At 38.1% G+C, this 26,209-nt stretch overlaps 1 protein-coding gene across 1 annotated transcript in view; it reads right to left on the bottom strand.

The window, feature by feature from the left end:
- The window catches only part of LOC129105835 (CUB and sushi domain-containing protein 1-like), a 357,039-nt gene that overhangs the window by 68,540 nt on the left and 262,290 nt on the right, over positions 1-26,209 (bottom strand). The window contains exons 27-33 of the mRNA XM_054617046.1: positions 24,322-24,513; positions 20,005-20,131; positions 19,254-19,465; positions 16,620-16,811; positions 14,253-14,391; positions 10,819-11,006; positions 8,608-8,802 (exon numbers count right to left, since the gene is read on the bottom strand). Of these exons, the coding sequence (XP_054473021.1) occupies positions 8,608-8,802; positions 10,819-11,006; positions 14,253-14,391; positions 16,620-16,811; positions 19,254-19,465; positions 20,005-20,131; positions 24,322-24,513 (1,245 nt within the window). The remainder of the gene's footprint in view (positions 1-8,607; positions 8,803-10,818; positions 11,007-14,252; positions 14,392-16,619; positions 16,812-19,253; positions 19,466-20,004; positions 20,132-24,321; positions 24,514-26,209) is intronic.

Raw genomic sequence — 26,209 nt, 5'->3', positions numbered from 1 at the left:
TGAAAGTGAGCACTTCAGACACATTACATAACATACAACACATAATAGTTAGTAAAAGTGCTATAAATGTTTTAAGGAATCTTTGTCAATAATTACTATCAAATAATTATTTTTCAGAATTCCAATCAGACTTTTTTTTATCAGAACTTACCAATACTGCTTCACTTACTCTCCTGGCATTTTTTTTTCATTTGTTTGTTTTTGAAAGGCATACTTTTTAGATTATTTGTATTAATTGAATGACTCCCACTACTTAATTTTACAAATCCTTCAATAAAGTAAGGTAACTATTACAGTTTTATGAATGATGCTCAAATGTTCCTTGGATGCAGCCAAAGTAAATGTTTTTGAGTCTCATTATCTTGTGACCTTACTGCTCTCAGAAAAAGAAAATATGCAACTCAGATCAGCACCATTTCAATGGACAAAATGCATCTACATGTAAAAGGAAGCTCTAGTCACTTACTGAGTAATAGGTTATTACCTTTGTTAACCTGATGCTAATGCTACACAGACAGTAAGCACACATTGATCAATTATTTTTTTCCAAGTAGTCTCTAGCCTTAAATTCCCAGGAAAACAAATCGATGAGGATGATGATGATGGAATTGACAGCTGAACAAAAATGTCCATTGACATGAATGATTGTCTATCTATCTGTGTTACCCCTATGACACACTGGGAACCTGTCCAGGAGGTATACTACCTCTTGCCCAGTGCATGCTAGGAACCCATTGCAACAACATATATACCGTAAGTATTTCAGTATACTGACATTGTAAAGAAATAATGACTATGTTTAAGTTTAAGTGCTGAGATTCTGCATATATTCGAGGCTGTTTACATTCACATTAGCAATTTCTAAATATAGTTCCCCAACTTTAAGCAGCAAAATGTATTGTACAACTTTAAGAACGAAGAATAATTTGTTTTGAAACACCATATACACTTTTTTCGTGTGATTCCCTGACTGGTAGGAGAAATCTGGGAGGAGAAAGTGAAAGAGAAACCTTTGGCCCTCCCTTGTAACCGTCACTGAGGCAAAGCTCTTCATCCCCAGCCGGCCAACAGGTCAGACAGTGATTGTGTTGGGCAGCTTCCAGTTGTGACTGTGAGCAACTGTTTCAGTTTGATCATAGCCTTTCTGAAAAAGAGAGCTTGGCTCTCTGTGAAACTCCCTTGAATATGTCAACAATTCAAAAATAAATAAATAAGTGAGTGACTGAAGACTCAAGCCTACAGATTAGCATACACTTGGTATCTTCCATGGTGGTGCTCTGCCAGGCCTGTACAGCAGCCAGTTTCACTTATTGTTTGCTTAATGAAAAGTATCAGTTGGACTCAGGTCCTGTGTCTGCATCCTTGGTTGTCTTGTCTGTAAGTTAGGATCATTGTACTGCTGCAATGTCCGAGAACTGGAGGACTGTATAAAAAAGACAACACTAATCACTCTGTATAGATCTCAACACCCTTAAACAACCTTAAAGCTCAAGGTCAACACTTTAACATCCTTGTCATTGTTTCAGTTAAATCTAGATTGCAGGATACAAAATACAAATACAAAAATTTCAATAAACTAATACTTATGGACTATCCTACACTGTAACTGATGTCAAACTAAGGTAACAAAACTTGCAACACTTCTGGCAGCCCAAACAGCTTCATCCCTTTTGTTGCTTCACACATTTATAGACATTATGTTAAAATTAAGCTTCGTGCCTCTTCACCCTTTTTTTCCCCTTCTGCTGGGAGCACTGCCCATTGCACTCTAAGCTGGAAAGCGAATCACTACTCTAATCTGTTATTCTTATGTATTTTGAAAAAAGATCAGACTGCATTTGGCTCAAAAGTTGTTTAGTTTAGCAGAAAATTCATGTTGTCCTTAAATATCACTTGGACCCTTGTGGCTCCAGGGCTTTGTTATATAATGTCGAAATATAGTGCTTTTGATCTGTGTGTGTATGTGTGTGCATATGTAACAAAAAAAATCTAATATCTAGTTGAAAATCTAAATGGGCTCCAATTGTAACCTTATAATGTATTATGTGAAATTAATGGAAATATGTTTGAAAAGTAGTAAAGCCGTTCAGTGATTGAGACCAGATTGTGGATAGCTTAGGAAAACAGACACATTTATTTACCTGTAACCAACACATATTGTATTCTATGGAGCAGTAGCTAATATGCAAGAGCAGTATTTGGTAATTTAACGTTTAAAAAACTTGAAAACAATCCAGAAAATTGCTGTTACATAGTGGCTTGTATCATATAATTGAGATGGCAGCTCTGCTGCACCCTCTCCAGAGTAGCAGGATAAAACTTTAGTGAATGAATTTATGTGGTGCACAGTGTGGGATCTCCCGTATCAGCGTACTGCAATTTCAAAAAGCCTATTAATCCCTACTACCATTGCATGACCCACAAGAAGCCGACCTAACACTAGGTTGATCCATCTTCAGCACCCCCAAGAGAGTTACAGTGTGTGTGAAAACTATGTGGGCGTGTAAACATTTATTCTGCAGGTAAGGCCAATAGGGGTCGATGAAATTAGTGTAATAGTGTCCGTGAATGAGTGTGTGTTTATGTGTGTATGTGTAGAAACAGCGGCAAAAAGCAAATCTGTCAATGTCATCAACACACACACTTATTGCTTATTTTCTCACCTCTTCTTGTCTTGTTTTGGTTGCTAGTGTGTGCATACCTCTGTAGCCCAGTCCCAATGTCCACCCACGCTATCAGCTGTGATCCCTAACAGACTTTAATATCATAACCCCTGTGCTTAGTGAAAATGTGAGAGCACGAGGTTGCAGAGGTTAAAAAAGTTGTGTGAGAAATGTCTGTCTGTGGCCCCGCAGAAGTGAGGGTGTCCTTTTAAGATTGACTGTTGCTCATTTAAAATATGTAAAAATATCCTAGCAATGCTTGATCAAAACATATAAAACAATGTATCAAGAAAATGTCATACTTAAATCAATGTTTTAAAAAAGGTAATTGGTGCTATCAACATGCTAACGTTTTTCCAGCTTCTTCAGAATTTTTTGTACAACCCCTTGAAGGTAATTCTCCCTCACAAAGCCTTTTCAGTGGAAACTGTGCATAAAGGGCTCAAAAAGAGGACAGGAGAACCCTCAAGCAATTTCAGATTTCACAGTGGGACAGCCCTGAGCTCATGCAGACTTATCAGCAACACAAGTCAAAGCCTATGAGACCGTGAGTGTGGACATTAAGACTGGCCCATATTCTTGGCTATGGGTTGCTCATTAAAACTGATTTACATGCCTAGAATCTTTATTTTTGCGGAACTTGGTTTGTTTCCTACTCCTTTGCTAGACAGTTGTTGTACTCACACCCACTCGTCCTCGTCCTCCCCTCTCCTATCCCTCCCTCCTTTCTTCTTGTTTCCTAAAGCATCAGAGTAATCACCCTCTTTCATTCCACTCCTCCTGATATCGATTGATATTTTTTTTTTGATTGATTCTTGTTGTGCTGCTGCATTCAACCCATCAGGTCTAGAGGTCTTATCTTGATCTACCCACAATCCCCAGTGGTGCTGCTCTAGGTTCAGGTGTCAGTTTCATCAAAAGCCTTCACACATGTGCTTTGATCACTCACACCCTCTGACACACACAAATAAATGCAAAAAATGCCATGCAAGTCACTCCCTTTCTCTCACACACTGCATAACACTTGTGTAACTCTTGCCGTCTGTGTCACACAAACATGCAAACACACAGACACACACAGCAATGCTTTAGGGTGGTAGTGAGGGTAAAGGAAAATATTTAAAAAAACTAAACTTTTAAAGTTGAGCTGCAATCCTGAGCTTTTTCAAACCATAAACAGAACAGTTGCAGTGACTTTTCGGAGAGTAGATTTATCAAAACAATGTTAATAACCACACACTCTTGAGTGAGCACGACAGATACAAAATAGAGTCAATTTACTTTCATCATGAAACACAGAGAATAAAATGCCTTGAAACCCCAGAAGAAATGGTTTTATATATGGTTCTTTATATGCGACGGGGAGGGTCAATGTTGCATAAACAGCACATATATAATGTTGTTTTTGAACAAGACGTCTGATATCTTATCACAAAAGCTGATTTGTAAAATATGTATATGCAAAAAACAATATCACAGAAAGAGTAAATCCTTTTAGGACTAGACAACTTTGTACCGTCCAGCCTATATCAACAAGATTCCAAACACGTTGCCTGAACATTGGCAGCAGTGGCAGCAGGAGGTGCACCTGAGTGAGCATGAGAAAGAAGATGCAAGCACTGCCATTAAAACCGTACCAAGAAACATCCCTGGATATTAAGTAATAATATAAAAATACTGTATATTCTCAATTAATACCCGGGATTCATTAGTCTGAGTAAATAACTGGGACATGGACAGTGCAAACAAAAAATGTCCAGGCAGAAAATACTTAGTATGGATAGAATAATCTGGACTCTAATAGTGAAATTGTCAAAGTCAGCATAATGTACCTATCTACAACACTAGTTCCACTCAAATGACAACACATTCATATAATACTCCAATCTGCTGCTTTATATAAAATAAATACTGTTTTCATTCATTAATTATTTTCATTTACTTGTACTCTACCATTTTTAATGTTATTTTTTTCTGTGGCTGAGTAACTGTCAATGATAAACTACATATGATCCAAATTTGAAGCCTGCCAGGTTTGAGGGGAATTACACGCGTTTAGCCACCGTTAGGCTTTTAGGTGTGTGAAGTAACTGTTGAGTGTCATTACTGGGATTGTAACAGCAACTGAAAAATGGATAATAGAGTAAACTATTTGTAAATGAAAAAAGTATTTGTAGAGTTACAGAGGCTACTCAAACAGATGCTAGCCCTAACGTGACGTAATGACTTCAGTTCTTTATTAAAAGCAGCAGAGTGTTGATGTTGATGTGAATGCTGTATGTTGTTGTAGTGATGGCATAAGTGAAGGAGGAGTGACTGGACTTGATGATAGAGCACTTTTTGTCTTCCGCTGTGTCTCACAATGCAATAAATAAAAATCCTCAAAATGCACACCAAGCATTCTATGTAGCTATTGGCTATCGGGTCAAAAGGACAATTTCACAGTGAAGAAAACTATTTCAGTTCAGTCATTCGATAACATTATCTCAGCAACATTAAACTTAAGTTTGAATAATAACAACTAGACCATAGACATTGTTGCATAACAATATAGTAGTGCAGGATCATAGACACACATCTACAAACTTAAAGAACATGTCCAGCTGTGAACTTCTGTGAGTCCAACATATGTGCGGTTCAAGGTTAACCAAACCATCAATTTCTGATAACTTAACTCCCTACATGAAAAAGATGCAACAGAGGGGTGAGGGAGCACTGACTGTAGGACAAAACATGGAGAGTAAAACAAACTAAAATTCATAGAAACTTACATAAAACGACAGAAAAGCATTTCTTAAAAAATAAATGGTTAACATTACAGTTCGCCCTACATATCTATTTAAACTGAATATTAGACAGTTTTCAGCATCCATGTGTTTATTGCTACTAAATCTCGTTCATGTATGAAGTTCTTTTCTGCCGGCGCTTATCGGGCTTTCGCGGCCGCTGACATATATGATAGACGGCTGTGTTTTCCCTAATGCATCACAGCCTAACTAAACTTACAAATCCAAGCAGCAACATACAAAGATACGCCTGACGAGAAAACACAGATTTTACACACAATATGTGTTTTGTCGGAAATTTCCCCTGTATTTACATCATATGCCAACAATAATTACATGTATACAGCACAAAAAGAAAATCATTTTGTGTGGAGTTCCTCTTTAACTGATCAATAAATGCATTCATAAGCATGAGTTGTAATCTGTATTTGGTGTTCATGTGTGTTAGTGTGTTTATGTGTATTAACCTCTAGGCGGCACTCTATAGTAACAACGTCTCTCTATCTCATTTTGCCTCTGTGCGTCTCTCTCACTCTCCTTTACACTTGCAGACTCACAGACACACGTGCACACACACGCGCACACGCATGCACACACACACACACACACACACACACACACACACACACGTACACACACAAACACACTCACACACACACACACACACACAACCCTATCAACAGTCATGGAGAATTCCTTCTTTCTCGCACCAGCTCTTAGTTACCATGGAAACCAATAAAAGAGCGGTTTAAGATGGGAGGTGTGTGTGAGAGAGAGAGAGAGAAAGAGAGAGAGAGAGAGAGGGAGAGCCTGAGAGAAATGAGAGAAAAAATATAGCGTAAATCAGAGACAGACAGAGGAGGTGGGTGGAAGCTAGAATAAGAGAGAAAGAGAAGGATGGAAAAAAACAGGAAGAAAGAAAGGAGAAAAGTGACAGAGAAAAGGGAAGATAAGGAGGAGAAAGAGGAAAGTGTGAGGAGGTTTGAAAGGGAAGAAGAGAGAAAGGAGACAGAGGGAGTGTAAGTGGAGATGTATTATTTAAAGAGGTCTCACCCCTTTTAATGAGTTTGGTCTCAAAGCCCCAGGAGCTGCCCAAAGACAGAGAGACCGACAGACACACAGAGAAACTTCCATAACTATGTGGTGAGAAAAATTCAATGTGCAAAATGAGCGGCAGAAGAAAAAGGGCAAGATTACAGGGTAGGACTGGATATAGTTAAATTGTTCTGCTTTGATTAAGTGAACTGTAGGTGACGGCAATCTTAGATGATCAATTCATGTATCTGGGGCATGGAGAGAGCCTGGGCCAGGAACCAAATTCAGGTCTGTCTCACTGTGAGGAAACAGCTCCATTGAAGAGGAGGGCTAATACGGTTGACTTCTAATGTACAACACACAGTCTATAACATTTTTTGAATATATATACCCTGTCTCTGCATTGTGATGTACTCAGAATGACAACGTGATAAATCTTTTCTTAATGTGTAATGATAATATGTGTATCAGATTTTAAAAACTGCAATGTATTCATTTTTAACAAGCTGAAAGAAACACTCCATATACAAAAATTATGTCACAATCAATTACAGTAAAAAAAAACAGGAATCAATTTCCAGATGAAGTTTGAGGCGTTTCATATTTTCAGATCGTTTTTTATTTGATAGAAGACCATTATGTGGTCTCCAATTAATAGCCTTGAAATGTGACCTAAAGATTGATACTTGGCTTATGTTCATAAATAAATTATTGTGTGAGAAAGCATCTAAATATTACACTGAATCAATTTCAGACACCCCTATTAGCTAATGAACATGTTACCACAAAGAATGTCTTTAATGTTTCCAAACCCTGGAAGAGCCTCATTTTGCGCATCAAAGAAATGTAGCAGCAGGTGACCAATTCACTGATTAAGTCTGTTTGGTTAATGGACTGATCAAATAACTAACTAACTGTTTGATTGTTTAAATAATGCCCTTAATGACTGATGGACTAACTGACTTCCTGATGTCTTATCTGGCTGGCCAAATAGCAAGCTGATTGGATGGAAACACCACAGAATTATAAAAATGACAAAATACCAATATTTTTATGTGTCTATTAATAAAACAAGTAAAATAACCTAAAATATGTACTTTTGTCTCAAAGAATGAAAAAAGAAAGTGCAGTTCTAATCTCTACTGAAAAATGGATTATTGCATCTTCATATTGTAAAACCAGATAAATTTCCAGATTTGAGGTTGGTTAAATAAGTGTTATTATTATACTTGATGAGCTTTTTTTCTGTCTGTCTGTCTGTGTTTCGTTGCTGTTCTCAAATAGCTTCTCCGAGTGCAATTATCTCATCTTTATTCTCTCACCCCCCCCCCCTTCATTGTCTCTTAGACATTATTATACAGAGCTTTTAGACAAGCCTTTTATCAAAGTGTTAAGAGGTATAAGTAAGTGTGCATTGTCTGTGTGTGTGTCTGTGTGTATGTGTGTGTGTCTGTGTGTGTCTTTTGTGCTCCCTTTAAAATTCCTTCCTAGTCCTGCAACCTTGCTCTCTGGCTTATTTGAATTTTTTACCTATATGGCACCAGGCCAGCTCTCTGTCACACACACATACACCCACACACAAATACACCCACACACACCCACACACACACACACACACACACACACACACACACAATCACATATACACTCTGAATGGCAGTTTGGCAGGTGTCACTTCCTTGGCTCTCTGAGCTGTCAATCAATTAGACAGTTCAGCCTTCCAATCCCTGACAGACTCTCTGTCTCTGACGTATGTACACACACACACACACACACACACACACACACACACACACACACACACACACACACACACACACACACACACACACACACACACACACACACACACACACACACACATACATACATACAGAAAAGTGAGTCTCACATCATAGCAAAAACTGAACATTATAGGCATGGTAAAAGTACTCTTTATGGCAGAACAGTTGTTATGGATTGCATTCGATTGTGTTAATTAGGTGTGCCTAATAAACTGGCACTGACCGTTTGAGCCAGCAGGTTGTTTTTTTAATAGTTAAACATAAGCAGGTTTTGCCCAATTTGAGCTTTCCATCATCTTGGTGTTTGTAAGGATGCAGTTCTTGATGTTTCTTTCCTACCTTTACACGATGGCAGAGCCCTGTCCCACACCGGCTTCCCATCATTCCCCATGACACAGGTGATGGTATCCCCGCCCACTGTTGTGTAGCCATGGTGACAGTTGTAGGAGACCTGAGATCCCAGTTTATAGTCATATCCTGTGCGGCTGGCGTTCATAATGTTACCAGGGTCAAAACAGGCTTCTCTTGGTTTTTCTGTGGAGAAAGGAGATGATTTGTGTTACTGGAAAAAGACAAGGCCCAACTAATTTGGAATATTACTATAAAACTATAAAAAATATATATTTTTCATTATTCATTCATCTGTTAAGATCATTAGATCTCGTATCAAGACCAGGCACTGCATCAAATTCTCCCATGCGGTGCAGGAAAAAGGCCACTGTACCAATTTTCTCTCAGCATGTCGGTATTGATGGCAAATTCATGTAATTTTCAATACAACTTACATGAATAGTTATGGCTGTACATTTCTAAATCATGCCTAAATTGTTTTTGCAACCCAATAAAGTACATTTTCAGATTCCATTCAGGGTCAAAACTAAAACCAAATTTAGGCAGCAGGCTATTTGTTGAACCTTAATATAGGTGCTATTGAATATTCTAACTAACTTTAACTAATTCATTTCCACGAGGAACAAATAAAGGGATAATTGTGGAATCAAGAAAACTCAAAGCTGTCTTGACTCTTCATGATTTGGCGTTGGGCCAGCTTGTTTGCTTTACTGTGATTGCCCAATGACAATGAGATATTGGGCCTGGCAGAAGGGAAACAGACAGTCAGAGAGAGAGAGAGAGAGAGAGAGAGAGAGAGAGAGAGAGAGAGAGGTAGAGAGCAAGACGGAAGTGAAACAGGGAGATGATCAAGGTTGTATTTTAATTAGAGAGATGGCAGTTGAAAGCTAGTGAATTAATGACAAAAGCACAAAGGTGTGAGGTAGCGTGAGGAGACGGACAACAGAGAAGGAGATAATCTTTTTTTAATTAGAGATAAATGGAGTGAGGGAAACAAGAGAAAAAAAATTCTTTATAAAACTTGACAGAGCAGATCTAGTCGCTGCTCAGTCAAACAACTAATCATCAGCTCCACATTGACTGGAGCTGTTAAATCACCCCCAGTCAAGTAACATCTGTAAAACCAGGATGAGTCACAATCTGTGAAAGTAAACAACTTGTGGGATGACATGAAACAGCATGCCCTTTCAACTGCAAAGCACTTCAGATGTAAAGCAAGGGAGGAATAAAGAGAGTAGGCACTTTAAAATGTTTATCTGCATGGCATTCCTGTATCACTATTTTAATATTTCCAATTCATATACACAATGACAATGACTGATTCTTAAAGTAACATCTTGAAAACCAATTGCAGGTTTATTTATCAGAGACAGTGCCAATTCTCATTGAATTTAAGGCTGCAAACTGCATGTATTCAACAACTGATTTACTAAGATAGCAACTCATGCCGCAGTAAGCTCCTGGAGTGAATCTGACACTGTCCTCTAAGACACACTGTGCAAGTGAAGGGGAGCTCATAGGCTCAGTTCAGCAGTGGGATATATATGATATACTTGTTGGGAAGAAACGCTCAGTTGAGTGTTTGGCTGCATTTACCCTCAGCTTTAACATTTAACAACATTTACTTAAAAGAAAAGTTCAGTTGCAGCCTGTGGTAATTTTACAGTTCATTGGTGGTCAAGTAAAAAAAGCTTGATAAACATACACCAAGTATCCTAGTCCACTATTAGTGTATGTAACAGCTGAAAAAGCAAGTACGTCTGGCCCACACAATATAAAAGGAGAGATGCCATACCGCATTGATATTTCCTCCAATCATCCAATAATCACAGTTATTGGCTAGTTAATGGTTCAGAGTTCAGTGTTATGTTGAGTTTGCCAAATTTATCACTATAGCTGCTAATTTACTACAAAGGCTATCACCTCCTAATACTAACACTACAACTACTGTGCTACTGCTATTACTAAAGCAGCTGCTCAACTGCTACTCCTCCAACTACTACTAAGTAGTACTTGTAAAGTACTTTTACAACTACTGCTACTAGCAGTACTACTTCTTTTCCACAATCAATCAATAATCAGAGGCATATAAGAGTGTTTTAAAACATTATCTGAGACAAATTTGAGGTGCTTAAATGTGACATTGCAGGAAAATGTACAAGGGCATTATATGAAGACAAAGTTTTGGGGTTTAATTACCTCTGTATTCGATGGCGAACCCAGACATGCCCAGTGAGGCGTCAGATCTGAATGCCAGGAAGAGACGGTTACTACTGCTCTCTATTCGATCTGGGGCCTGGTTGCCTTGGAGACTCGCTAGTAACGGCCCATTAGAGTCTTCACCCTCGTAGATGTGCAGGAAGTCGTAACTTGGCTCCATGTTGAAACTGGGGTAAAAAAAACAAAAAAAAAACAGACAAACTTCGGTTACAAAATCAAATAAGATTAACTGCATGGATGTTTATGTTCTTGTTCAAATCCTTCAAACAATTAATCCAATGATGTGTGTTAAATTCAAAGACCTGCTTCATTTAATTAGTTCGTGCTATCTCTCTTCTAATCGTCTGTTAATCTCACTTCCATTTTGACATGTTTTCTGGCTTTACTGCATTAAAAATTAGAACGTTAAATGTTTGTTGTTGTTTTCATCTGAATGCAATATAAAGCAATACATCAATAAAAAGTCAGAAACATTAATTGCAAATTATATATTTTTTTAATAAAGAAAGAAAGTTGTTTTTTGTCATCTGAATATCAAGTTAATCATTCTTTTGTCTCATCGTGAAAGGGCATGCCATCATCAATTTTTATTTATACCTATTATACCTTTAAACCTAACGTTTTTATATTTTTATTTGCAGACTAAAACAACTGTGGCTCCTAACACGTTTTTTGTAAAAGTTTTGCTGGTTTTCTATTTGACAGCTTCTCCTCGTCTCTCTACACATACGTGAAGGAATCTGATCCTCATGAGGGTAACAGTATAAGGACACACACTCACACAAAGTCTCAGTGTTTGCTCTGACAGTGGCTGTGTTAGCCCTGTCTCCCACCTGTCACCCAGAGACACATTTGTATGTGCAGGTAAAGACACACACAGATACATGTTGTATATAGACCTATCTCTACGGTTTGTATCAGCTCAGTCTCCCACCTGTCAGATATAGAAGAAGAGGGAAAGAGGCGATACATTGTGTATGTTAAAGTGTAGCATTATATAAAACTTGCATAAAAGTACCATGTCGAGTTCTTGAAAACCGGGGGCGTTGTAGAGCAACATTTAGATGATAAATAGTATTTTGCGCATTCATCATGCATCAAGCCCTGACATGATGTAATACACAGTTTTACACAAAGCATTATCAATAACAGCTTCCCAAAAAGTGTTTTGAGCAAGGAGATGCATTTCACATATTTGTCAGGCCTGTAGTATGCACCTCATTTGTTTTTGTTAGACAAGTAAAATGCAAAAAGGATACCTCATAGACCAGACAGAGATTTATAACATATTTACGAACAGAAATGCGGTACTCGTGGCATATTTACAGGATTCTTCTAGCCTTAAATTTTCAAAGGCTTCCCTATATTCTTAGACACAAAGATGTGAATAGCTGAGTTTGGTCAAATTAGGTGTTATTGCAGTTGGCTGATAATAATATTTATCATAGGAAAGGACTTCTAAAATAAACCAAAGTTAATGTAAGTGGGCAGAACGCCCCAGTTTAAGCCCTGTGTTTCTAGCTGGTGCAGAATGGGCTTAACAGCATATAAGCCCTTTTTGCACTGACAAAGCATTAAAACGATCCATGCTAATACCTTTTGCATTAGTTATACATTCTGGGTCTGAATGTTTAAGCTACTAAATGTCATAAAATGAAACATAAAGATCTCACAGAGCAGAAATGGGACAACATCATGACCTCTTATGACCAAAGAAGAGTAACACAAGGGTCTGACTTGGATGTTAAACAAGAGCAGACATGCAAACTTGAGAAACTATATTTTAGTTTGTTTAGTAAATAATTATACATCTTGAAATATACTGTGCCATGAAACAGCCAGCACTTTTATTACGAGAAGAATGCAAATGCTTTTCCACTTTGGAATATTATAAAGAAAGTAGAAAAGAAAATAACCTTTTGGTGTTGGTTTTGTACCCTCAAATGACTGTTATATGACATAATGAGTTCTGATTACATTGATTCAAAGACTGATAAAAGAATGATTCATAGGCAATTGGTTCTATAGAATAGAGTAGAAGATTAAGATTAGTTTATAAGACAAAAATACTAGGTTAGAATTAGATAAAGAAAGAAAAAGAAAAGGCCTACCGCATCCACAAAACAACCAATACCAATACAACTTAATTAAAAGTAAAATAAAAAACTGTCTCACTGTTACAACAGAGGGAATTAGCTCTTCAGCTGAAAAAAATGAAGTCTAAATTGGGTCATTTTTTCTCCTGTGGCAATCTGGAGAAAGTCCGATTTGCTTTTATCTCCTTTATGTGAAACTCCAATCTTAACTTTTGCCTTAGTCATAAGCCCCTAACCACTGTGACTTGTAAAATATTCACTAATCAGGCACAAATAGGACTTGACATGTAAATAAACACTGCCCTGTTACCAAAGAAACAAAAGATAGAAACAGGAATTTAACTTTCCAAATCAAGGCAAGAGTAGTGTATCTGCAAACATATATGGATTCAAAAAGTTCCTGAGCAAATCAGTTTACTCACATTATTTCCTATATGTCTTCAATAATACATAGGAAATTACCTATAAGTTAATACAAATTTACAACAAGCAAGACTGACTGAAAGACTTAGGTGGTTAAAGGCCCTGAAAGTAAAGAATACATCTAATCTAAATTACCTTAAGTTTTTAAAGATAACATCATCTCACTAAAAACTAACCATTTAAGCTACTTAAGTTAAGTTAGAAATGGATTTTACAGTAGACTAATGTGGCTTACCCACTCAAATGGGTTTATTCTTGCCTGATCCCTGACTATACTACAGAAAACTTTATTTTACCCTTTGAGGGCAACAGCAAGTCATGAGAAGTTTATTCTTAGAAAAATAAACTCAAACTAAACTCACACCATGGAGGGCTTTGTATTTTCCTTCAATGAGAATATTTCAAATCCTGGTATGAAAGTTATTGTTTCTTACAGCATACAGTAGCCCACTTTAACAATTTGACACAAAATAGTTTACAGATTGAGGACAAATGTTTAATTAACATTGGCTTGTCATAACGCTACCAGATTATTTTGATTTATGTTTAGACACCTGTTATTGTTGCGCTCATATTGTAGCTAAGTCCTCAACCCAAAGAACATGGGCAGCCTTTGAAACTGCAAATACATAAAAGAGTCTGAAATCCCACAGGAAGTTCTTAAATCTGAAATCATAGCTTATTTGGACGATTTTAGAGTGAAAAAGAAATGTGTGTCCATTCAATCAAAATGTTAGAAATACCAGCTGAGAGGCAGCAGTGTTTTTACAAGCACAGATAAGCTCCTCTCCTGGTTTAAAGCTTGAGAATACATATGAGAAAGGTACATAGTATATACAAGTGATCGTTTACACATATATATACGGGGCCAAGTTGTAAATCTAGGTGGCTTACCTTTTGAAGATGAGAGCAATGACAAAGTCGGGGTTGACTCTGACTCTCCAGTCACACTCTTTCCCAGCGGGGTAAGGCTGGGGGTAGTTAGGAGACAGAATTACTCCTGAAGGACCGCTGACGTTGCCCCCACATGTCGCTGGAGAAAGACAAACAGTGAGAGATAGACAGGGAGAGGAAGAGAGAGACAGACAGATAGAGAAAGATGATTACACAGCATTGGTCTTGGGGTAATTTGGAAAGAGAATCGCCCCTGATTGACCACTCATATAGCCCCCAAAGGTAGGCAGAGTGGAAGAGAGTTAGTTAGTGATAGGAAGTATGGCAGGGGTTGGTTAGGAGAGACAGAATTACCCCCGGTGGATCGTTGATATTACCTCCACAGGTAGCTGGAGAATGTGAAAGAGCAAAAGAGAGACTGTGAGAGTGTAACGCTGGGGGTAGTTAGCAGAGAGAATCACCCCTAGTGGTCCTGTTATCCCACAACAAGCCAGAAAGCAGGAAAGAGATATTAGCAAGAGACGGATGGATTCATTCAAGCAGCAATTTGGTGATGTGAAGAAAGAATCTGAAACATGGAGAGGTGTCTTGGGGATGGCAGGTGGGTGTGAACGGATTATCAACAGTGAAATAGAGGTAAACAAAGGCATTAACAGTTGCAAATCGCTCACAGCCAGACATATTCTTGCACAGTAGACGGCTGTGTATAATGCTGGTTTAAATTTAGCAATGTTTGAACACCCAGGGATTCACCACCTGAGGTGAAAGTGCAGGAAAGGGAAGCACACGCAGGCTAAGATGTAAGCCCTACATTTTATCTACAGTTGCACAAAATGTGAGGTCACTGGCAAAGAGACAAAGCAGGCATTATCAGGAACAAAGGATAATGTGTTTTACAGGCATGGCTACAAGGCAAATTATTAGTCTCTGTGACTGCGCTGGAGGACTTCCCAATAGCGTTGGCTGATAAAGAGAAGGAGAAGGCAACATAAAGGGAGGTTGTGGCATCTAACAGGAAAGAAAATGTCTGTAGTTCCAGGCTGCAAGCTGGTAAGGTGGACACCATGCTACTTGCTGCAGGAATCATACCCAGCTTGCTCACATTGTTTACAGCTTCAGCTGTGTCTGATGTCTTACCTCATCCTAACCTGGTGATTTCCCTCATCCATCTACTCTGACTAACTCAACATGATGTTTCATGTACAAGATACAATTGAAGTGGATGCAGTAGTTAATCAGGAAAAATAACTTCATGTATGCGTCACCCCAAAAGAGGCATGTGGTTTAGCATAAGCCTATTACCAACTGCAAAGTATGGTCAGAGAAAGGGACATGCTACAGGCTTGTTTTGTGCCAACATACTGGGATTTGTAGGTTGCACGGTGAGGACACTGAAGGGCTCTTAGTGCATTGAAGATATTCTCCTAGTCTTGCTTTTTCTCAAAAAAGACAGGCTTCACAGCCAGAAGTCACCTCCTTCCTTTAGTGAGAGTATCGAGTGTGTCAGACGACAATGAGAAGGAAAATAAAGGAAAGGAAAGCACACCTGAAAGTGGGAGAGTGAAAAACAAACTGCAGCAGAATTGTGTGAATGAGGTGTGGAGTGGGACGTGGAAGCTTAATGGGCTACAAGCAGCAGGTGGGCCAGATGGTGGTGATAATAGAGAAAAAGAGCAAACAAGCTCTGGCTTTTCAGCGGTTTTCAAACAGGAACCCTATTCCAGCTATCTGTGTCATCCTGTGATGCAACAAATCTGAGTTCACTTTTTTTTCCACCACCCTTCCTCTCCTGTGCATGTCTCGTCATCCCAGTTCTGAGATTAGGATGTTTTGGTGATACATGTTGAATTTTTATGTGGTCCACTGACAGCAAAAGTGCTCAATGCTTATTCCAACCACAGTTTCTTCAGCACCTTGTCAACTTGTCCTTGATCTTAAAAAAACATTCCTCCAGTTACAAAAATGATCTGAAGATCCAGCAGCAGCTGCATCATTTGGGAGTAGAGATCACCTCACCAGCAGGCTTCAGTTGATTTGCCTCCAAAGTACGTCAGATGTGGCAGAACAACACAGGGGCACATTAGGGACCTGAACTGTCTCATTTGTTGTTTACTCTCTACACTTCAGACCAGAGATAAAACTCTGGATCATTCCACCTCCAGAGGTTATGCGCTTAGTCTTACATTTTTTGATGTATTATTCCAGCATCTGATGGACACTCTTAAAATCGTAGTTCACATTTAGGGCAAATTTTTTATGACGTTGAAATTTAGACTCATTAACGTATGACCAGAGCATCATGTATTATTTTCATCTAATTGAATCTCAGTTTGGCAGTCGGTGATTCACAGGATAATGTATACCTACCTACACACGTTGGAGGGTCAGGTTGCCAGTAGAATCTGTTATCCATTCGTACACATGTGATGGTGTCCAGACCTTGCAGCTGGTAGCCTGGATCACACTGAAACGTCATACTGTCACCAGGCTCCTTACTGTCCCCATATCGAGAACCATTTACAGGGATGCCTGGATCATTGCACATTGTTGCTGTAGTGGCTGGATAATTTGAGACAAACAAAGAGAGACACATATTTACACATTGCTTGTTCATAGAAAGAGATTCAGGGAGAAGCACACAAACACAACTAATATCAGTAGCTACAGACAAAGAACAGAAGATGTGCTGTATAGCATATAGATGATTTGGCTTACTGTCAATCTTATTAAAAAGGCAGGGTAGATGGGATACATGTGGCAACTTAACATGACTAGTTAGTAATTAAATGGTTCGTCCCTTCAGGTTTTATCAAACTAAAGTAGTAGTAGTTGTGGTAGTGGTAGTGGTGGTGCCAGATAGGGATTCATTACAATCAGCCTCCTTGTATAGAGGCGTCAACCTTTGGGTCTGCAATTTTGTTTAAATATACTTTATCACACCAATCAGTGTTTGAATATTTAAAAAAAGGCCAAAATGTTTTGATCAACATTGGAGAAATATGGAATATGAGTCTAAGTGGAATTTAATCTGACTAAAAATAAGCATTTTGTATGTACAAATGTATATTGTTTGTTTAATTTTTTTCAGAGGCTGAGTACTATATGGTGTTTGGGTCTGAGATGTTAAGTATGGAGCAGAATAAGATGTATTCATCTCCGTTTCCGATCTATGGGTCAGGACCTCTCAAGGAATCTCACAATAAAAATGATTGTGAGACTATTAACAAGACAGGCAAAGAGGAAGAAATAAAAACTTTAAAATAATTATCAATTAAAAATGTGCTTCTTAATATTTTAATTACTTTTTTAGTTCCTCTTTTTCCTATGAATTACTGCAAAACAATATTACTTCATAGTCCTCAGGACTCTAACAATTACTCAAACAGTTTTACTGTTAGAGCCAGAGCCGAATACTTGGCCAAGCATAGTATTATAACACCACATTTATTATATCTTTCACAGTACAGAACAGTAATTATTCCATCAGGGACACAGAGAGGGAAGTGAGAAGACAAAATGAGAGCAAAAAAACTAAAACTGAGAAATAAAATCTGTAGTAACATCACTCAATTAAATCGCTCGCTCAATACATTCACAAACCTTGGTTTAAATAAATCAGTGTGGTGGCAAATACCATTACCTTTGCTTTAGTAAATCAACATTGAGGTAAATATAAGGAGCCATTACCATAGTAATGGAATAACAGTGCCATGATTAGCATGGTAGTGAGTGCAAATATTTATTGTTCTAAATATGGGGAGAAAGAAAAAAAACCCTTAATGTGTTTGAGAGAGAGAGAGAGAGAGAGAGAGAGAGAGAGAGAGAGAGAGAGAGAGAGAGAGAGAGAGAGAAAGCATTTGATGTAAATATTTATGACTGGAAATTTGAATCTATTTCTGACAGATAGGCGTGTTGGACTTTGTGCCATGCAGATTTAGGTGTAGAGTATGGGTGTATGCATGAATTGCTTGAGTAATAAATGGATATCAAAAGATATGCAAGCACAAGAATTTCTGTGTGTGGATGCACTGATATGAAAATGCAGTTATGAAGGAAATATGGTCATGAGTGTCTACCTCTGATTGATTTTGCTCCTACAGTGGTTTGCAGTGATTTTGGCCCATTATTCTAAATGGACGAGTGAATGGACATGTTTTGGTTCTGTGGCTCACACAGCAAAGACCATCCTTGCAACCAAATGGTAGAGTTATTGTCCAGGTTACTTTTTGTCTTAAAAAAGGGAAGAAACCGCAGCAATAGTTTGTGTTTATTAACATCTCCTTGTGTGACAAAAAAAACTGAAAATCATTTTACAGAATCTAATTTTAAAGATAATTTTGAAAGTTATAGTTTTAAACTTTGCAAGTTCAAAACCTCTAAAATTAATGGAAATTACTTTGTTCATTAGCCTATAAATTATTTTTAGCATTCTTTTTTATATTGTATTATAATCGTTATTATAATACTTATTCATCAATTTCTCAAAGAAACATCTCACAATGCTGTTAAATAACTTACTAACCTGAGCTGAATCAGCACTCATAGGTTTTTTAACTGCACTTCCTGGTTTTCCAAACTGTGAGATACACCCAAAACTGAACCACAGGTCTCTGTTGAGCTCCTTGAGTACTTAAAGTGGTCCCAGGTTGAGATATTCATTCCTCAATTGATTCTTTGGCTTAAACTTTTTCAGAAATCCTGTTAAATACAGTTTTAATTCCAGATTAATTCTCTTAAAGCGAATGTAAATGAGGTTTATATAATAAGTTAAACTATATGTGTGAGGAGTTTGGTAATTAGCTAATTTAATTGCTAATTCAGTGATTGGTTTTTCCTTATAAATGGATGTGGGGGATAGAGTGAGAAAGACCACCCAAATCTTGGATTTAGTATAATCATGGCATACTTTTTTCACAGTTTCCTCTTCCATGTGAATTCCAAGTTGATGATTATGTAATGAAGTTGGTGCATTGATTCTGAATTAGAGATAAGTCTACTTACTGGAAAACTGTATGGAAAATCCTTGCTTGCTGATGAAATAATCAGAGTCAAACTGAAGGGTGAGTATGTTGAACGTTGAGTGGATATCTTCAGGTAAGGCTGGGCCTGACCATTCTTTCAACAGGATCCCCCCGTCTGATGGCCCAGATGGACCATCCCAAACTCTCACTATATCGTGGCCGACCTCAGTGTCAAAGACGATGAAGTGAAGGCTGAGACAACACAAATATCACACAGGAGATCAGAGATCCAGTTCAAACATTAACAAACATATTCATCAGTTTTACAAAAATCAAGTCAACCATTAAATCAAATGAAGCAGAGCTGAGAATAGACAAATCACACTAGTGCACGCACACACACACAAACATACAGTACACACACACACAATGCAATGTCAGCAGTAGCCACAACCTGTTGAGAAACACGATGGTGTCATAATGACTAATGTGGTGGACTCTTCTACACGGCAGGACCTTGACAGTGAACATTTATCTATAATTAGTGAATATATCATTACCTGAAAGTCTTGTGTGTATAGTCCATGTAGAGTGAATTGGCTGGGCAGATAACCCTATCTTGGCCATAGCAAAGCAATTCTGCAGATAATTGTTGTATAGGCCTACTTGTTGTATCAAATGAAAATATTGTCTGGTTTCCTTTAATGCAGAAAAAAAACCTAGATAACTGCAGGCCATCGTGATACTCACAGTAGCTTCAGTATACATATAAGCAACTGCTTCATAATTACCTGATGGTTTTGCCAGTGTCAGCTTCTATAGTCCAGGTACAGTGGAGGTTGTTGTCATATGGAGCAGGATATCCTGGAGACAGAATCCGTCCAGACACTGCTCCAGTTATGTGACCTCCACACTCAGCTAAAAAGACACGAGACAAAGCGATGATCATCACTGGGGAATATAACAACATATTTTCCTCCTTTTTTTTTATTTAGGTCCTTTGAAATATATCAATAAAATCAGAAATAGATACAGAACCACATGTTCTGAGTTTAACAAAACTCACACAAAACCACACAAGATACAACACTACTTAACAAACTAGAACACACATTTAACTGGACAGATAAAAAAAGAAGCATCATTGCATTGTGGCAAAACCCATATATTGTAGGATTGTTGCAGGGTTTCTATGAATTAGTAACTCTGACGTAAAATAATGTTGGCAACTTGCAGCAATTGGTTTGCCATAAAATCCACTCTTCTCAATAACAGAGACAGTTGAACTGCATTGGAGAAAATGAGTCACTGAATGCACTTTTATAGGGTGACCAAATAAAGAAAAATAAATCTCAATTAACCTGCATTGTCATGGTGAATCTGAAACCTAACAACCTGATTCATACAAGTTATGCTGTAATTCCTGCTTCTATTAGATAAGGGAATTCAGTAGCCTGTGTAAAAATAAAGGTATGCCATCAAATTACTATTTATTTTCTGGAATTAAATTCACAGATACTGGTAAGAACATTATCATTTTCTATCACCCAGTTGGCTGTAGAATATTGGTGAAAGTGAAAATATGACTTTCCATATTTATATAAATGATTCACAAACAAATAATTGTTGGAATTAGTTTCTATGATTTAACATTTGTCCTCACGACATTATCATCACATTGCTGCCTGTTTTATCTGGGAGGCTTGTTTTCCAAAAGGCACAATGCTGTTTCCAGTGTTGGCCTTCACTGTAGGAACTGTTCAGGTCGACATTGTTTTGGATTGGGCTCTCTTATCCGCGCAGCAGTCTTTCTTTTTGAAAATAAATGTATGCACATTAAGTTCGTGTAGGTTTTCAACGGGTCCGTTTTCGGATTGTGTGTCCAGCATGTTGGACCTGTAGAGACAACTCTCAATACAATCAGATTCTTTGTATCTTATATTTGCAGTCTTCCTTCCAACTTAATTAACATTTCAAATAATCTGTAAAAGACGCTGCTCCTCTATTTTCCGGTAAATTACACTAAGGTGTGAAGGTTGAGTTAAATGAGTATCAGTTAAAAAGGCCTTGAATCACTAAATCGACCTTTAATTATCCAAGCTCCTGCTAGTGTTTCAAGGTTGGTGAATAACCTTGATGGCTGTTTTCCCTTGAGGATCTCTTCAAAGTTCAGGAAAAAATACTGTTTAATGCACAAGAGAGAGCCTGTTTTTTGTGTTTTTCTTGTATTGTTTTCAGTGGCGAGAGACAGGGGAGATAGCAGGAAGCAAGGGAAAGGCTGGGAGCAGATTTGAAGTCATCATGGTAGTACATGGTAGCCCACTGAGCCAGCAGATCGCTGCTGATTTGAAAACAGTTTGGTATAGAAAATGCTTCATGTCAGTGTGTGCATCGAGTGTTTGTGTGAGTTAAGAGGGGCACCATTAACACAGCTCTGCAATCTACAATACTTTGACAACCTACTGCTGTTGCATTGCCCTTGGCAGCATGCTTTCAGATACACATTCCCATGTATACTCAAACACAAAGGGGGTAGCAGATAATGACACAATCACACACAAGGCCAGAAACATACTTGAAAACACTTCTGCAGTTACACAAGTACATACCCACATATGAATGTATAAACCCACACATAATACAACCAGTTGTTTCAGTGATAGAAAGCATAGGTGGAAAGAAAAAAATACTTTGCTGTATTTTATCATGTTATTCAGTAGTCCTGGGCCAATGATAACTGCAATTTCCCGGCGCAGAAAAAGAAAGAGAGAATAAGAGGCATGCACATATACAGGAGACGGTTTAGAAGCCAGGTTTACTGCATGAATAGAGAACGAAAGAACGTCAAAAAGAGTCAGAGGTAGACCCCAACACTGTTTGACTCAATGTGTGAAAGAGAGAGCGACAGAGAGAGAGACAGTATAGAAACTGCCTGAGGCAAAACCATCTCCTCATCTCCATGCTAGTACATGCAGATATGGTACCGAGGCAGACAAACAGCGAAGGAGACAGTCAGAGAGGCAGAAAGACAAATGCCCCAGTAGACAGACAAAAGAGGAAGATAGAAGGTAGCTATAGAGGTAGTTAGCCCAGGGCTCTGCCAGCAAGTATTCTCCTGGTTGCTGGCTTTCCTGAAATAAGGCAGCGACAGAGCAGCTACAAATTAATGACTGACTGCAGAGGTACATAGGGACACATAGACACACACACACTGAGATTTACACACATCCAGACAAAAAACGCATACTCATTCTCATTCCCACCAACAAAAATGCACTCACCACACACACCTATGAACACACATTCCTTTTAGTTGCCATTAGCAACCACATCAGGCCATGTCCCACCTTAGAGAGCTCAGGTGTGCGGGCAGGTTAAAAAGACACAAGGCTTGACTCTGCAGTAGGGAATTACAATTTAACATGTGCCAAGTGCCCGCGTCCACCCGACAAGGTAGAAACACCTACAGGGAAAGTGCTTTCATTTTTAAAATATGCAAAACCACAAACTATCTACGAACCAGCAGGAATTATGGATTTAAAAAAAATGTGAATTTGCTTGGGGATTTTAAAGCTAGCTATGAACAATACAAACAATGCTTCATGCTTCATGCTTCACTGGTGGCTACTGAAGGATAAAAAGGACTCAAAGTGGCCAGTTGTACGTGAAACACTAAACGAAATTCACAGGTCCATAAGAGAAAGGAGGAAAAAAAAAATCACAGAGTCAAAGTACCTCGATTGGCACTCTCCTTTCCAACTTTATTAAGAGCTGCAAAGTTCAAAATAAAGCTAAATCTGCCGTCTTGCAAATTATCTAATTTAGAAACCTAGCAAATATTCAAAAATATTCTAAAAATAAAGGCATATCTAGAACAGAAATGTTCTAGATATGCCTTTATTTTTGTCTTTTTTGTCATGATATTGTGGGAGTGTAAATTAGCAGATACATAGATGGCTGATAATTATTTCACAAAGCCTTCCTTCGATCTCTATGCTAATACAACCTAACAACTGTTTTCTGTCACTGTTTGAATGTGTTTGCTTGACATTCATATTAGAAATAAGCTGTCTGCCTTTTAAAATAAATATAAATCACAATTGGAATTAAAAGTTTTTACAGTAACAATAATTTGTTGCTTTTGTTGTCACTCTCTGTATCTCTCTGTTGAAGACTTAGTCAGAATGATCTAAAATCTGAATAATATTTTTTGATCATAATAAGTAATCCTATCACAGTTTTACAATTAACTAACTTAAATGACAGAAGTTGAATTTCTCTAGGTAGAATTATTGCCAGTACTTTAACTTTATTGGCATAAAAGCATGCAGTAGGGGAATTCATTATAATAACTTTGGAAGTAGGATGCAGCCATCAATTTGGGTTCAACAGAAAAGTGCATATGGCTGCACTTTCACTCCAGTTTGCTTTGTCCAGTCTTTGAAAAGAGCCTCCCTTCCATTTCAGATGAATCAATACAGTTTTTACATCACATCATTTTCTGCCATCTTAAAAAAGTCTCTCCTGATAGAATATTCTATTTATTGTGCACTATCAGAATATAACAGAAAGCTAAGGCTTCTGTCAAAGTCCTTGGCATAAAATACTGTGCACACCTTCAGGGTCCAAGAAAGTAGTCTGGCTTACATTATACATTTAGCAAAATTCAGTTCAGTCGGTATTTCCCTATTTTTGCACTTTACGCATGCCATCCTTAAAATGCACAGAGGCCTGGTGCACTAAATCTCCTGCCCAGTGACATCCTGCCGACCACGCTCAGAAGGTTTTGTGTGCACAGGTTGATGGATCAACAAGGGCTTTTTGTTACTCACAGAGGTGTATCAGCGGCAAAACGAATATTACCCACAGAGCGTTGACTCAGTCCCCATGCCCTCTTTTCAAAGTATTCACCTGTATTGACTCAATCACTTGTTCACTCACTCTCTCTTTTGAATCATCATGCTTTTGCTGGAGCATCAAAAACAAACACGACTAGCTCCGACTGCTGCTTTTCTCCATCCTATATTTCTCATTGAAGGTTAATAATTCAGATATCGTAGTTGTGAATTATTGATGCAGGTAGAACCTAAATGTGTTGTCATACTAACCAATACAGGAAGGAAGAGGTTTGTCCCAGACACGTCTGTCCCCGCTAAGACAGGTCAGGGTACTGGTGCCATGGAGACTGTATCCGGGGTTGCAGGAGTACAGGACAAAGGTGTTGGCGTAATGGCCGTCGTCTTGGATCTTATAGCCATAACTAGGGACACCTGGTTCCTCGCAGCGAACTAGGTCAAAACCTATAGAATGACACACACAGAACCACACACAGGTATGCACACGCATACAGGTTAGGTCTTCCTGTCCATGCAGTAAGACAACATTGCATAAAGCAGGGTGATTCAGAGCAGTTTTGGACAAGAGGAGATAAGGTCATACTATTCTTTTCTTGAATCCCACTACTTCCTGCAAGAATTTCAAGTTTGGACCATCAATGTTAGTGCTGCAAAATGATTTGACAGCTGCAGTGAAAGCAAGTGGACATCACAACTGATTCTACCCCTATGCTTGTTTCTATGATATTTAAAAAAAAGTTTCTCCTATGCTTGAAGATATAATCATGTGTAGTGATTCGAGTTCAGTGTGTTTTGAAGATAACAAAGAGGAGAAAAGTTTCTTGCCAAACAAAGACACAACAATGTCAACATATTTTTTTCAATTAAGTCAGCCTGGTATTGACTCCTTAGACAAGAAATGTCCGAGTTGCTATGTAATGGACAATGAAGAGTGAATCAATTACTATCATAAACAGTTCGGCTCTGTTTTTACTATAGAATACTACGCATGACATGACAACTTAATGAAAACATGATATAATGACATCTATACAGTAGATTGTGTCATTTACAAAACTACACTGCAACCGCATACTTCATATTGAATGTACTGTGGACTATAATCACAGCATAGAAGGTAGAGAAAGTTTGGCCTTCAGGCTCTTCAGCTCGCACTGAAACATTTAATGTAAATTAAACAAATTAAGTGACATTTTAAAATTATTTAAAGATACATAGGCTGGAAAAGACTGTGTAATGTCTTCTTGGCAGAGGTTGTCGCTTAATGATTTGATTAAACAACAGCAATCTCCACCAATCCTCTTGACTGTTGAGTGATGTAATCATGTGAAACACAATAAACAGTATCAGTTATTTATGCACAGAATAAAGACTAAAAGTCTGAACTTGTTGTAACAACCTTGTTATAACATTACTAAGCCAGCAACTTTTTTAAATTTGTTGTGTCCACAGTTTTGTGAGGTGTGCCTACAACTCCCTTACTGCATCCATTTCAGTAAAACAGTTGCATATCACTGTCACCCTTTCTTGTTAGTGTCTTGAACAGATGTTTGAACTTATATTACTCTAATAAAATAGCCTCTAACGTTGTGTCGTATACAGGCAGATTTACTCAAGTCCTTGACCCTATTTAAGAAAGTGTCGCTGCTTGTCTTGATCAGATGCTTTTCTCTCCTTTCTCCTGTATAAACCTGGTATCAATCTCTCTTATCTATCCATCGTCTCCTCCATTGTAACAGCACTTTGTAGAAGGTGTCACATTCTCCAGTTTAATGACTAGCAGACTAACGGTTGTCTAATGGTTTAACTGACATACAGAGCCTCCATCTAGTATCCATATACCATCTCCCTTCATCCGCTTGTCCCTCCGTCCAGTCTCTCTTCCACTTCCGATGTGTCACTTTCTCCCCTTCTTTTAATGACTTGCAGATAAATGCTCCTCTAATAGCCTATTTGACTTACACAGCAGCTGGTCCTGCCTTCTTGACAGACTCTCTTTAAACCCATTAAAATGCATGTGTGTTCGTGTGTGTGTGTGTGTGTGTGCATGTGCGTGTGTGAGTTTTGGTAGGTGCATGTATGTGTGTCTCAAGCATTCACAAACTCAATTCTTTTTTTCTGTATGCTTGTTAAACTACTG

The sequence above is a fragment of the Anoplopoma fimbria genome, chromosome 2 (assembly GCF_027596085.1).
Source record: "Anoplopoma fimbria isolate UVic2021 breed Golden Eagle Sablefish chromosome 2, Afim_UVic_2022, whole genome shotgun sequence".
NCBI classification, from domain to species: domain Eukaryota; kingdom Metazoa; phylum Chordata; class Actinopteri; order Perciformes; family Anoplopomatidae; genus Anoplopoma; species Anoplopoma fimbria.
Note: the sequence above shows the minus strand (reverse complement) of the source record. Positions and strands in the feature narration are given on the sequence as shown.